This window comes from the organism of the source record quoted next, unplaced genomic scaffold (assembly GCF_019419815.1).
Source record: "Pyrus x bretschneideri cultivar Hongxiangsu unplaced genomic scaffold, Pyrus_bretschneideri_v1 Contig34, whole genome shotgun sequence".
NCBI lineage: Eukaryota > Viridiplantae > Streptophyta > Magnoliopsida > Rosales > Rosaceae > Pyrus > Pyrus x bretschneideri.
Window position 1 is genome coordinate 2123894 of NW_025999657.1, and position 14209 is coordinate 2138102.

At 38.6% G+C, this 14209-nt stretch overlaps 3 protein-coding genes and 1 non-coding gene across 4 annotated transcripts; 1 reads left to right on the forward strand and 3 right to left on the reverse strand.

Moving 5' to 3' along the window:
* The first annotated feature begins 4302 nt into the window (after positions 1 to 4302).
* On the forward strand, positions 4303 to 6251 carry LOC103935846 (ras-related protein RABD2c). The gene is made up of 8 exons (XM_009345654.3): positions 4303 to 4517; positions 4864 to 4936; positions 5057 to 5104; positions 5187 to 5234; positions 5441 to 5512; positions 5606 to 5761; positions 5886 to 5989; positions 6152 to 6251. Exons 1-8 carry the CDS (start codon positions 4504 to 4506, stop codon positions 6243 to 6245), a joined length of 609 nt encoding a protein of 202 aa, XP_009343929.2. The 5' UTR covers positions 4303 to 4503; the 3' UTR covers positions 6246 to 6251.
* A 1-nt stretch (position 6252) lies between these two features.
* Positions 6253 to 9388, reverse strand: LOC103935847 (pentatricopeptide repeat-containing protein At4g16835, mitochondrial). The gene has a single exon (XM_009345655.3). It carries the CDS (start codon positions 9185 to 9187, stop codon positions 7160 to 7162), a length of 2028 nt encoding a protein of 675 aa, XP_009343930.2. The 5' UTR covers positions 9188 to 9388; the 3' UTR covers positions 6253 to 7159.
* Positions 9318 to 9390, reverse strand: TRNAE-CUC. Its single transcript has one exon. It is a non-coding gene; the product is annotated as a tRNA-Glu (tRNA).
* A 1598-nt stretch (positions 9391 to 10988) lies between these two features.
* On the reverse strand, positions 10989 to 13945 carry LOC103935848 (RGG repeats nuclear RNA binding protein A). Its single transcript, XM_009345656.3, has 7 exons — positions 13548 to 13945; positions 12401 to 12728; positions 12238 to 12303; positions 11983 to 12118; positions 11701 to 11859; positions 11567 to 11623; positions 10989 to 11303 (listed from the first exon to the last, which is right to left on the reverse strand). The coding sequence occupies exons 1-7, from the start codon at positions 13720 to 13722 to the stop codon at positions 11121 to 11123; spliced, it is 1104 nt and encodes a 367-aa protein (XP_009343931.2). The 5' UTR covers positions 13723 to 13945; the 3' UTR covers positions 10989 to 11120.
* Between the last annotated feature and the right edge of the window lie 264 nt (positions 13946 to 14209).

The window sequence follows — 14209 nt, forward strand, 5'->3', positions numbered from 1 at the left end:
TGGTGGGAATGAATCAATTGAATAAGGTGAATAAATTGATTTCACTAGAGAGGGAGTTAGGTGGAATTTGGATCTTATACATTATTTTTGGAAGAAGTGAAAGTCCTAGGATGGGTACTAATTTAACCTAGAAATGTAACTAAATTTCAACTTAAAACTAAAGCAATTTAAGGTTTAAGTTAATCAGTAATGTAAACTAATCCCTACACAAATAGTCAAAATAAATATAAAGAGTACGCACATGATGTAGGATTTAACGAGGCAAAACCCACCACTGGGAAAATCCTTGGGCTACCAAGCCAGGAAGCACTAAGAAAGAAAGAATACATAAAGACTTACAAGAACTCATCAACTAGACAACCATACTAGTTGGCAGCTTTGTCTTCGCGCTTTGCTACTCGATCTTTCTTCAGTCTTCGAGTTGAAGTGGCACGACACTAACACGATCGTCAATCACCTTTTCCTCGAACTTTGCAAGATACTAACTCGATCATGCATAATGTTTATATGATGAAGTGTTTGGTTGAAAAATCAATCAATTACGAAAATCACAAGGCACATTTTCATAATTGACATTCAATAAAAAACCAAATGAAAATCAGCATGAAAATAATATTTTCTCTTTAAAAACACATGTTATTGAAACCGTAAGATGGCAGCAACATAAAAATAATTTTTCTTTGACAAAAACACGCTGCTGCCTTTTGTTACCTTTTTTTCGAAGAACAAAAATTTCATGCATATACGGCTTACGCAAAACCAATTTCAAACATTCCTTATAAACCCTCAAGGCACGGGAACCAATTTGGAACTGATAAGATTTTATAACTAATAATAGGTTTTAGGTAAATGACAATCCTTTTAAAACCACAAATCCTAGATACACACGGCAACAACTTATTTTTTAAAACAATGACAACCATGCAATCCATTTAGTTGGATAACTCTCATCAATATGCAATCAGATAAGTCTTTTGAAAATACAATCAAATTATCTTGAAAGTAGTTTTAATAAAAGACCTATCTCAAATACAATATCATGAGATATAGATGAATGTAATTGGATGCATGCATGCAAACATACCTGAATGTGTATCTTGTTCACGTAACATCTTCTCATCAAAAGAGTAAGAGACCTCCCTAGACTTAAACAATTACAATTGAGAATATATAACAAGTCTAAGCTATTACAGACTCATGCATTTTGTCAAGAATTGCCAATATTGCACTAACAAAAAGCTCTTTTGATTCAAAGCATACCCATTAGTATGTTGCAACCGCAAGATCGCTTGATTTGGAATGCGGAACCGAATGGGAATTTCACAATTTCCATAGAAGTTAAATTCTTATGGAAAGCTTTGTGGAGGGCTCGGGTACCAGAGAAAGTGAAGATTTGTGTTTGACGGATTTGCTAGAATGCACTACCAACTCGGGATCATTTAAGAAAGAAGAAAGTCACATAGGAGCATGTATGAGACGAATAGAGGAGCGTTGGTGGGGTTAGGGTGGTGATCTGGGACAATAAAGGTGCATTTATGGCAACCTTGTCGACTAGGCATGATGCCATCTCTTCCCCACTACTGGCTGAACTTATGGCAGACAAAGATGCAACAGATTTGGTCATAGTCAGACAGGAAAACCTATAAGCCACTATTTTTTAGGGTGATGCGCTACTTGTCATAGCAACCCTCAAACATGATGGTTAGGATGATTTTTCGTCGTTTGTAAATATATTACATGACACCAGAATGATGATTAAATCGTTGCCCTGGTGGAGGATTGAACTCAGGAAACGAATAAAGTCTCGCACAGGTTAGCACAAATGAGTTTGAATTGTGTAAATCCTATTCTTTGGTTTGAAGAACCTCCTGATGTAATTTTGGACCTTCTCTTTAAAGATAGTAACTCTTAAGGGATCGTTTGGAAATACTTTTAAAATGACTAAAAACGCTTTTAGAGAAAATATTTTTGGGTTCCAAAAGCACTTAAAGTGCTTTTCCAGGATTTATTTGCATCTTTACTAAAAATTGGTTCTAAAAACATTTTACCAAAAGCGCTTTCAATCATTTTAAAAGTACATCCAAACACGCTCTAATTTTTTTGGTGTGGGGCACTCTTTTTTCCTTAGACTAGGTTGAAATCTTTGGTAAGATTTTTATCAAGGCCTTTTGTATGCACCCTATCCTCATCGATTTGTACATATTTATCCAATTAATGATTATCGTACCAATTGCTCAAAAATAGTGCTAAATCACAACCAATACTACTCATTTGTGTAACATCACCACGTTATTTATTTCTTTTTGGTTGAGGTTGAGGTCAACATGAACACGAAACACACGCATTCCTTGTATGGACGCTTTCCCCAAATGCTTTTAGGCTTTAAGCAATTATCACTTGGGAATTAAGATTTGTGGTTTGCCATTTCTATATGAAATCTCAATAGCACGTTCATAGCGTGTGAACCTCAATTTTGTTTGCAACACGAAATGACTCAAACACCCCCGTTTCTTGTGTTTAATTATTTCATGCACATTTCATAACTTTCTAAAATTAGATAGGAAAACATGTATTAAAATTTAGTAGAAAGTTATGAAATCATAAACACAAGTTTGCGCATTGGAGAGGATTGGATATGTACAAATAAAATTGCAATGTACTAACGATTTATAAATTTCATAAGGCATATTTTTTTTTTTCGGATCAATTGAGATTCTCATAAAAACCGTATATAAAGATAAATAAATGAACACAATGCAACATTACACAGCAAGCTCCCTTACGAGTCGCATCACTGATCTAGCCACAAGGGCGCTAAAAGAAAGGTAAGTAGAGTTAAGCTATGCCTAACCTTGATTTACATTCCTCGATGGACATGGCAGCTCATCATTTGGCAAAACCAAAATCCAGAGAGGGAGAAGGCTTCGAGGCCCACCGTTGACAACACAGCCTCTCAATACCCAGACTAGCAGCTTCATGTGCTACTTTGTTTGCTTATCTACGAATCCAGTTCCACCGAACTTTGGAATCCCTTTCAATCATGATGTTTCGCAGACCATGGCTTTAGCTAATATCAGTCCTGCAAGTGCAAGTGCAAGTGTGCCTCTGCCTTAGTTTCCTCGACAGACAATCTCGAATGACACAGCCAAGCCAGCCTTGCACGATGATTTTCATGCGCCATCTATATTTATTTTAACAAAAGAACGGGACATTCGCCTTAGCGTATTTATTACATCGGGTCCTTCTTTAAAAAAACATTGCACATTTCCTTCCCTGTCTCTCAACAATAACACCCACCATGTTAATTAATACAGGTTGGATATGTACAATTAAAATTGAAATGAACTCAAACCTTTATACGATGTAATTTGAGAGCCATCATCGCTTTTATTGAAGTTAGGACACTAATTGACCCAAAAAAAAATAGAAGTTAGGACACTAATTATTGTTTCATGAAAAACAATCATTAAAATGATAAAGCCACGAAACACATTTTTCATGGTGTCATACGACTATTATGTTAAAGCCATCATTAAAAAGCAGAAAAAATGGTAGCATGATATTTAGATTTTGGCTCAACTACAAGTTACAATTTTGATTATTAAATTAAACATGTGTGAGTTTCAAATAAAAACGAGATGAAAATTTAAAAAAAACAAATATAAGATAGAAATTATTCGATGTGATTAATACGGTGCTTCTTTGAGCTCAAAACCTCATCTTTTCCAACTAAAATCTATCGTCTACAAATGTGTCAAGGCCATCATGATTTCAAATGAGAAAGAGAAGCCAAGGTCTAAACGATTTGGCATGGGGCTCCTAAGGAGCTAGGGACCACTTGGGTCCTTATTATTGGCTCCGCCAATGTACATAAAAGAATCTAAAATTTCTAACCGACAGAACCCTAAAATTGATAGACAACTGTACCTTGGAATGAGCAAAAAATAGATGGGCAAGAAATTGAATAGAGGAAACGCTAAATCCCTAATTTTTTTCTTACAAATATTTTAGAATAATGTTAAAGAGATCAAATTTCTAAATTAAATTATGTGGATGTTGATAATTGAATTATTAATTAAATTTTGATTAAACGACACTTAATTAATAATTCAATCATCAGAAACTACATAATTTGATTTACACAATTTGATTTAAAATTTTGATTTTCCTACCATTATTCAAAATAAAGAAGATTACACGTGGCGGAATCAGGTCCCTGTTACTACGTCACAGGCACGAGACACAAAATTCCGACATTATAGGTGCCCCTTTATAATACTATACAGACACGATACGCACCAAAAGGCAACATCGTCTCGTTTCTTCGTTCCCTCCCTCCCTCCCTCCTCCTCGGTTTCTCCTTCTTCACAATCCTCTGCGTCTTCCTCTTCCACTTCCCTTCTCTCTATCCGGCTCTCCGGCGAAGATCTCAGGCATCGCGGCAACTGCTCGCTGGGACTAGAATTTCTCCCCAATTTCTCCGACTCGTTCTAAGTCCCAGCCATGAATCCCGAATAGTGAGTTCAATCCCACGATTCTTCTAATTTGTTTTTTAAATTTTGTATTTTAATTTTATGTTAAAGATCGAATTCGATTTTGTATGCGATGATTTTAGAACCTCAATTTTATTGGAAAGTTTAGTTTAATTTAATTTTCTGAATTTTATTCTGCATAATTGAGGGTTTTGGAGTGTAGATCCAGACAACGGGTGATCAGATCCGTTGAAATTTTCTGTTAGATTCGTAATTCATGTAAAATTGTGGGGTCGAGTTGCTGTTCTTGATAATTTTGATTGTTGTATACAGTTTAGGGATTGTGAATTGTGAATTGTGATGAGTAACTTGAGTTTTGAATTGTGTGCAGTGACTATTTGTTTAAGCTTTTGCTAATTGGAGATTCCGGTGTCGGCAAGTCATGTCTACTTCTGCGGTTTGCTGTAAGTTGTAGTCGATTAGTCATCGAATTTCTTAATTTTCTTTCGGTCGTTGCGATTTGCTTTACGGTGATTGAGATTTTTGCCTTCTGATTGATGTATTTCATTTTTTTCGCAAACCAGGATGATTCATACTTGGATAGCTACATCAGCACAATTGGAGTTGACTTTGTAAGAATTTATTGAGTTTTACTACACTGATTTCTTTGTTTCCACTCTCGCTAATCGCTGTGTTATCTATTGTGTTGTTTAGAAAATTCGCACTGTGGAGCAGGATGGGAAGACTATCAAACTTCAAATTGTAAGGTTTTATGGTGTTATTGTTTAATGCGCCACATACTGAGATTTGTTCTGTCGAAGTTATCTATCATGATGAAGTTGGTATCTTGTTTGGATATTTTCAAATGAAACTGTAGTTATGTTAAGTTTAACAAGTTATGTGAACAATGTCTCATCTCGCCTTTTCTGTGGTCAATTTTTAATTGCTTGTTCTTTTGGGGTGTGCAGTGGGATACTGCTGGCCAAGAACGATTTAGGACAATCACTAGCAGCTACTACCGTGGTGCTCATGGTATCATTGTAAGTGTGTGGTTGCCTCATAATTTGTTATTTTTTCTTCTTTGCTGGTTATGTAAGATGGATATTGGTCGTATGCTGTTGGGTGTCTTGCAGGTTGTTTATGATGTCACAGACCAAGAGAGCTTCAACAACGTTAAGCAATGGCTGAATGAAATCGACCGATATGCAAGTGAAAACGTGAACAAACTTCTAGTTGGAAACAAGTGCGATCTTACGGCAAATAAAGTTGTGTCCTATGAGACAGCCAAGGTAAATATTGACGAGGAGATTCTAAGTTTTACGTATTGTATACTGTTGCTGGTTCTTTAACCCATTCTTGGAGATGCGAAGTACAATGATTTTTTTTTCTTTTTCTTCTGTTTCCTTTCTCTAGGCATTTGCAGATGAAATTGGAATCCCATTCATGGAAACAAGTGCTAAGAATTCCACTAATGTTGAGCAGGCCTTCATGGCTATGGCTGCTGAGATCAAGAACAGGTACTTATATGCATTTTTTTTTGTCGTCTTTGTATAGCTCAGCAGGAACCTGTCTTCTCATAATTTTGCTCATTTAGCAACATATGCTTGTAAAATTTGAGTCTGCAATAGTTATGATTGCGTGGTTCTAGCCCGCCTGACTTCTAAACATTTTACCTGCAGGATGGCAAGCCAACCGATGAACAACGCCAGGCCTCCAACAGTGCAGATTAGGGGACAGCCTGTGAACCAAAAGTCTGGTTGCTGCTCTTCTTAGAGGGGGGGGGGGGGGGGGGGAGGAATATAATTGGTGGGGTGGGGGAATGATGAGTATATCCAGTGTTCCTCGTGGCATGTAAAACTAGTTGTTTCATCTTAACGTTATGATATGAAGATGATTATTCGTCGTGATTCTCTTCTTGTCAGTTGTCAGCACTTTGTTAAAGCTTCCATTCTTTTAATGTATTTGTTTTCGAAAACTTTGTACAAATTAGGAATATTGGTGAATAGAAGTATTTGCCTTGTTCTGTTCCCCTAAATGTGAAAGATGCATTATTTATTTTCCATTATTTCAGCAACTGCATTGCGATCGATATGAGTTTAGTACGGCATGGATTATATCTCCCTTTTTGACAAATATTGTCCTCCAGTGCCAACTGTAATGACTCAACAAACCTCTTCCGTCCATGTTCGATCGAATACCAACTAGAATACTAACTAGTTTTTTGTCTAGTGGTATCTCTCTTCAGTCGTCAGGTTGTAGGGTTTAAACCGCTTCCTCATTAAATAAAAAGAAAACGAAAAGAGAGAATATATTCTTGTGAATTTAATCTGCACTCTCATTCTACAGAACAAAGAAGGTTGGCATGGAGTTCGTAGGTCTCAGAAAATCCTTCCTAAGCTTGTGCGAGTCACAAAACTTCAAACGGCAGTGTAAGCTCGGACGGTGTCATCTGGGGTGTCGGATTCAGAAAGGACTCCGAGCAGAGGTCGCAAGACAGTCTATTACGTGTAGATGTGTGGAGTTTTGCCTGAAGTATGTGTAGTGATTTCGTTGAGCAGATTGCTATGACCCTCATTATCCCTTTGAGACATCCATGGGAGTACTGCTTTGCTTGCCCACCAAGCACCGCTGGTCAACTGGAACACTGCAGGGAAAACTAGCATTGGAGCCTACCGATTTTTGCACCTTTACCAGTAATCTCCACAAGAACAAACCCCATTTCTGAAATGATGAAACCTTGTGGTATCTCTAACTATTATTTCCCTTTTTTCAATTGCTGATACATACTTGGTGGCACGATGGCAATCCCCGCATATTCTCAAGTTTTTGAAGATGCGAATAGGGCTTCCTAACGGCACTTTTATAAGCCCGAATGCAATTGCTAGTTTTTCACTGTGCCATAACAGAAGTTGCTGTTTCTGCTCTTCCCCGACATCATGTAATGCAAATTCAAGATCTGGAACATAGCCTGCCAACTTCATTTTGCGATCGAGCTCAAATAGTTTTTCGTGTATAGATGGCAACTCTGGATGTGCTCTATCACCTGATCTGAACTCATGCACTACACTCTGCACCTCAATCCAACTATACCCAGGTGTCTTCACTACCCTATTTTCTTTCATCAATCGCCTGACCTTCGCAACATGGTCCCATCTGTTTGTTGCAGCATAAACATTAGCAAGTTGAACATATGCAGCTGCACTCGCTGGATCAAGATCGAGCAATTTCTTGGCAGCAAACTCAGCTAGCTCTAAGTTCTTGTGGATCCGACAAGCACCCAAAAGAGTTCCAAAAATGGCAGAATGTGGTTCAAATGGCATTTTCTTAATCAGATCCACAGCTTCAACTAGCTTACCAGCTCGACCAAGAAGGTCTACCATACACGTATAGTGGTCTGGCTTTGCTTCAACTCCGTAATCCCTTGCCATTGAATCAAAATACCGAACCCCAAGATCCACTAATCCTGCATGGTTGCAAGCCATTAACACAGCAACAAACGTTATCCAATCTGGCTCTTTTCCCTCATTCCTCATCTGATCAAACAACTGCAGAGCTTTAAGACCTGCTCCATGCTGAGCATAACCAGCAACCATTGCATTCCAAGTAACAACGTCCTTTCGTTCCATGTCAATGAACAATTTCCAAGCATCCTCCAAATTACCACACTTACAATACATGCTAACCAAAGAGGTCCCTGCAGTTGTATCATTATATAACTGAAATTTATAAACCAGCTGATGCACTTGCTTACCCATCTTCAATGCTGATAGGTTACTGCAACCCAGTAGAACACTACTCAAACTTGACGGGTTTGGCCTAACCCCATATCCGATCATTGACCTAAAAATTTTCAAACCCTCTTCAGCTCGACAATTTTCAACATAACCTGATATCATAGCATTCCAAGATACTAAATTTTTCACTGGCATATCTCTAAACAATTTCTCGGCCAATTCAATCTTCCCAAACTTCATATACCCTGTAACCATAGCAGTCCACGCCACAACACTCTTAACCGGTGCCACCTCAAACAACTCCACAGCCATGTCCAAATCCCCACATTTCACATACCCCGAAATCATTGCACTCCACGAGACACTGTTCTTCTCTGGCATCACCGAAAACAGCTCACGAGCTTCCCTCATCTTCCCGTTTTCAGCAAAACCCGACATCATAGTATTCCAGGACGCCGTGTCCTTAACCGGCATCTTATGAAAGAATTTCAAAGCAGCATCAACATCCAAATTGTGCAAATGACAAGCCAACATAATATTATACGAACAAGAGTCTGGTGCAGGACATTTCTCGAACACCTCACAGGCTTCTTTCATTTTCCCCGGTGTTTTCGCATACCCGGATAAAATCGAATTCCAAGTAACTGTCGTCCTTACCGTCATCTTCTCGAACACCCCAAGAGCAGAATCTAAATCTCCAGCTCGAATGTAGCTGGTGATCATCTTATTTGACTTAATGACATCACCAAACTCACGTTGATCAAACGGTTTAGATTGATTGCAGAAACTGTTACTGGTTGACGCCAAGTGGGTTTGTTGTGGTGGGCAGGAGGGGAAGTTGGCGGGAAGAGCTTCTTTGTTTGGATTGGAATGAGGGTTTTGGATTGTGAAGGTGGAGAGCGGGCCGGTTTGGTGTTTGGTTGGTGGGAAAATTTTGCACACCAACCACGGTTGTGGTTTTGTGTTTCTAAGATTTGCCATGGTTGGCAACTTTGCAGTGAGAAAACAAAAGGATTGAGTTTACAACTCTTACTCAAAGATTAAGGTCCGATTGATGCAACGATTGTTTATACTTCGCCGGATCTTGAAAATCAAAACGGAAAAACGATTTTTCCGTTGCCGGGACTTGAACCCGGGTCTTTCGGGTGAGAGCCGAATATCCTGACCAACTAGACTACAACGGACTTGTTGTGCATACAACACCCCATCTTGTATTCGGAGACTGACCTGGTGGGTACCCTGCGCCCCATGTTTAACCACAACAAAAAATTTTTATCCTACTAAGTAGAGTGGGCTGCATGAATTCTGAAACGCTATTGCACTCCGTTTGTGTCAAATCTTCTATTAGCTCCCCGTTTGTGTCAAATCTTCTATTAGCTCCAAGTACTTCTGAAACGCTATTGCACTCCGTTTGTGTCAAATCTTCTATTAGCTCCCCGTACTTCATGCATTTTTTCACTTTCCAAGTCTTCCTAGACCTTCCTCTACCATTTTTCCCATGAGCCTCTTTCTCATAAATTGCATATTCTAACCGAACCATCTATAAGTCTTTGTTTGACATTTGTGGTTTAACCATGGTTAACAAATTAAAAATAAATTATAAAAATGAGAGAAGAATACTTGGACATTCTTGTAATGGTTTGAAACTGATGTTAAAATTATTTTGATTTCTCACAACCACTTTATTTACTAAAGCATAGGTAGTAAAATTGTTCTAATAATGACTTCTCCTACGTTTTTAATACATTTAATCGAAAAATACGTAGATCCCCTTTACACTTTGTAGTCCAATATTTCAAAAATCATAAATTATATTGATCGAGGAGGAATGGTCGATTACATTCTCATTCATTCTTTTGTTTTGTTTTGTTTTTTACTTGCACGACTCGTGACTATCTCCAAAGTGTGTAAGCATGTCATTACTCTATATAGAACATACTATAACAATATCCTATTTATGAATTGTAATGCGAATCCAATTTAAAAAAGCAATGCTGGATAAACTAACTTTTTAGACCAAATTTGTAAAGCATACGGTGTGTCATTAATAGAAAATAAGCACGTTAATCAACACTTAAGTGATAATTCAATTATCTACAATCAAGTCATGATTTACAAAATATTATCTAAAGGTTGACTCAAAAACAGAAGTTGACTGAAATGGTAAAAACGTTTTGGTTAGATTAGGCACTTGAGTTTGATTGCAATGAGTTTTATCCTTTAATTATTCTCTCTCAAGTAATTGATCATGTATTGAACTCATCAATAGCATTCACGCTCATCGTTTTAAAAACTCAAATTTTCCCACCAACTACAGGAGTTTGATTTTATAAAATTAGAATCAAACTCAATTTTCCGAGTCATTGCGGAAGGCCTAAGAGTTTGTTTCTTACAGGAACTTATGACACCACAAGAGAATTGGTAAGACGGATTATGCGTCACCACATCATTTTACCTAGCGAGACACTATGTGGGCTAATACCAGCCCCACATCAACCGATAGAGTCCCAATCGACGGGTAAACAAGCTAACTGTTTCTCAAATAGTCCGTTGCAGATTACTTATACCGCTCTCTCCCTCTCATAGCGTAACTCAGAACACGATATGAGAGATCAAGAGAGCGTATAAGACCGTGCGTTAATCTCATCGGACTATTAGAGAATAGAGAGAACAGAATAATTAGCACAACCATTTGAAGCAAGAAAGATTTAAAGTAAAGCATGAAGAAACAGACTCGGTTCTTAACCTATTCCAACTCAAAACTGATGCATGACGACTAGTCTGCCACTCAAAAAAGTGCATAGATAATTAAAATAGTTCTTAATATTCTCCTGTGAGTAGTCTGCCACTCTAATGGTATCACATAAACACCCAAATGCATTCAAAGCATAGAGCTGGAAGAACCAGGAACCTCTCACTTCCCACCGAGGGAGGGGAACTGCCCGGGATCCTCAATGGAAGGAGCTGCCACATTGCTCGAATAACCTCCAGGTCCTCCACTGTATCCACCTCTTGGCCCACGACCACGGCCTCGACCGCGACCACCATAGTACCTCTCACCCTCAGTGGCCTTCAGAAACTGATTAATGCTAACAGACTGCACACAAATATGGATAACAGTCAGTCATCTGATCATTTCAACAATTGGAAACCAATACTATCCTCCAAGTTTAACCCTGATGTACCCGTTTTGATAACCAACGGTGACTAAGCACTAAAAGTTTCAGGTACAGGACAACTAATGTCCAAATTCTCAACACAAAATATCTGGTAACATAGCTACGAAAGGAATAATCACTCGAGAAACAGAATAGAACCACAGAATTAAAAAACCAATCAGGAATAAAATGAAAAGGCAACCTTCTTGGCTCTCTCTTCTTTCTCAGCAGCCTCCTTGCGCTTATCCTTCTCAGAACCCTGATAAACAATAGCAAAGTAAATATGATAGCCATATCGCATAAAAGAGTAGTATATCTAGGGTATCCATCACCTACCAGCTTGATAAAGATTTCATTATTTTCCTTCTTGTTTGAAAGCAGCTGCATGGCCTTCAAGTCTTTGTCTACATCAACCTTTCTTTCCTCAGTCTTCAATGCAAGCAGAGCCTTCCTCTTCTCTTCACGCACCTTCTCGTACTCTTCCAATGTCATTTCCTACAACAATGCGAAACAGTGTAAGAGTTTAATACAAGGATACGATCAGAAAATCCAATTGCAGCCGTTATATCTATGGTATCCAGAAAAGTAACATCAACAATGTGAAAAAATATAATTTACCTTCTCCTCCTCAGGCTCCTTCTCTTCCGTCTCATTCACAGTGCTATCCTTATTGGCATCTGCAGTCTCATTCTCTCCCGACTGCTTCTCAGTACCAACATTCTTCTCAGTTTCAGTGCCAGGCTCCTCAATCTCCCTAATATATAACAAAAATGTGTACGCAAAAGTAAGGTACATACCAAACAAATGTGAAACAGTTTGTTTCGTTAAGTTCTAGTTTGAAATTTATCTTGAAATCAGAATATAAATACTTACGGAGCAATGTCATCAGAGGGTGTTCCCCAATTCCCCCGTCCAGACCCTTCACGCTTAATATCACTCCTGATATTAAAAATATATTCAATATCAAAATGAAGAAAGCAAGAAGATCCACATGTGAAAAGTTAAATATATACAGAACTGATTGTAAATTACTAACCCACGTCCTGTACCACTGTGACGATCAAAAACCCTCCGAGGGCGTTCCCCTTCACCATCCTCACCATTCTTGTAACCACCACGACGCCCACCACGGAAGGAGCCACGAGGAGCACCATAGCCACCACGTCTTTCAGAGGCTTTCCCATCTCCCTCTTCAGATGGTCTGTAGCCACCAGAAAAACCATTGGTGTTCTCATTGCTGATTGGATCTCGATTAAATCCACCACCACCACCTCCTCCACCACGCCCACGACTGAACCCACGTCCACCGCCACTACCACGGCCACCTCCACCTCCACGGCCACCTTCATACTTTCCCTCCCTCACTGCATATGTTACACACGGTTATTTGATATGCATAATAATTAAAACATTATATGTATAAAATATAACCATACATATGTGATTCAAGAGAGGACCACAAAAAACCTTTCCAGTATCTCGACAAAAAGCACATGTTATTGAGCAGAAAAACTTCACTACTAATGTGTAATAAAATATTAATGAAACCTCTGCTAAACCAACATAAATTCGACAGTTTATTTTTAAATTTGAGCCACATGAACTATAAGAATAAGGGCTTACCATCTCAAAGTACTTAAAAACAAAATATTTTCCGTTAACTGGCATCCCCTGACTGTACCTCTTAATAAGATAATAATCAATCAGATGTCTAGCATAAAAACTGAGACATTAAAAGCACGATCGTGCCACGATTCATTAGATTTCAATTTACCAGTTCTAATGGTTCAATCTCAATTTGGAGATGGAAATTTTACCACAATAAAAACCCAATACAGTCTTTGCTAATTACCCTAGAAAACCAAACACTATGAACATCCACTGCCACACATACTGAAAACTCAACACCGCATCTCATCAGATATGTACAATATCAATGAAGAATCCCCCAAATATCAATAACTTATCAAAACAACCACTTTCAACTTCAACAAAAAAAAAACATATTAAATAAACAAAAAAAAAAAATCATTTTCTCGATGGAATCCAACAAGTGAGAATAGGATAACAACTAGATTAAAACGCAAATTTTAATCTCCATTTCCAAGCAAACCCAACATTGTTTTCAGCAAACAAAACCCAGAAATGAAGTTAAGCAGCAAAGAAATGAATAGAAAAGAGACCAGATTGTGCAGGGGGGAGTGGCTTGGAGGGAAGCTTAGCAGGCTGAGCAGGCTGGGTCTGATGGGGTTTCTTGGGCTGCGCCGCCGGCAGCTTCTGCTGCTGAGCAGCGAGAAGTTGACTTGGGTCCTCATTGTCGTCATCCCCCAAGAGATCGAAAGGGTTCGCGGTTGCCATTTCTGCAGCTCCGAAAAGTCCGATTCAATACCCTACAAAATTCCCACCGACTTTGAAAAGCAACCACGAAACCCTTCACTGATTATTCGAATCCATGAATCGGAGATTGGCTGCTGGGGATTTTAGGGTTTAGAGTTTGCTGTTTGGGAGCAAAGAAAGTTGGAGTGAAAATTTGCTGCTGCTGGTGGCGTTGTGGCTGCTGAAAACCCAAACCGATGCGGCACAGAGAAATACAAGTGACAAAACCTGATCTTAAAAACCCTAATGAATATTACTAGTCTGCGGCCGGGTTTATGTTAAGCTTTCGGTGTACTGTGCATATCTTGATGGGTAAGTTGTGTTGCTGGGGTGCTTGGACCAATTGGACGTGAAGAAAAGGGCCCAGTGACCAACTTCCACTTTCTCTATCATTGTGAACTTTCAAGGATTTTATTTTTTTTAGAGTTGGAACTTGGGAGTAGTGGTGGTGATAGGTTGATTCAATACA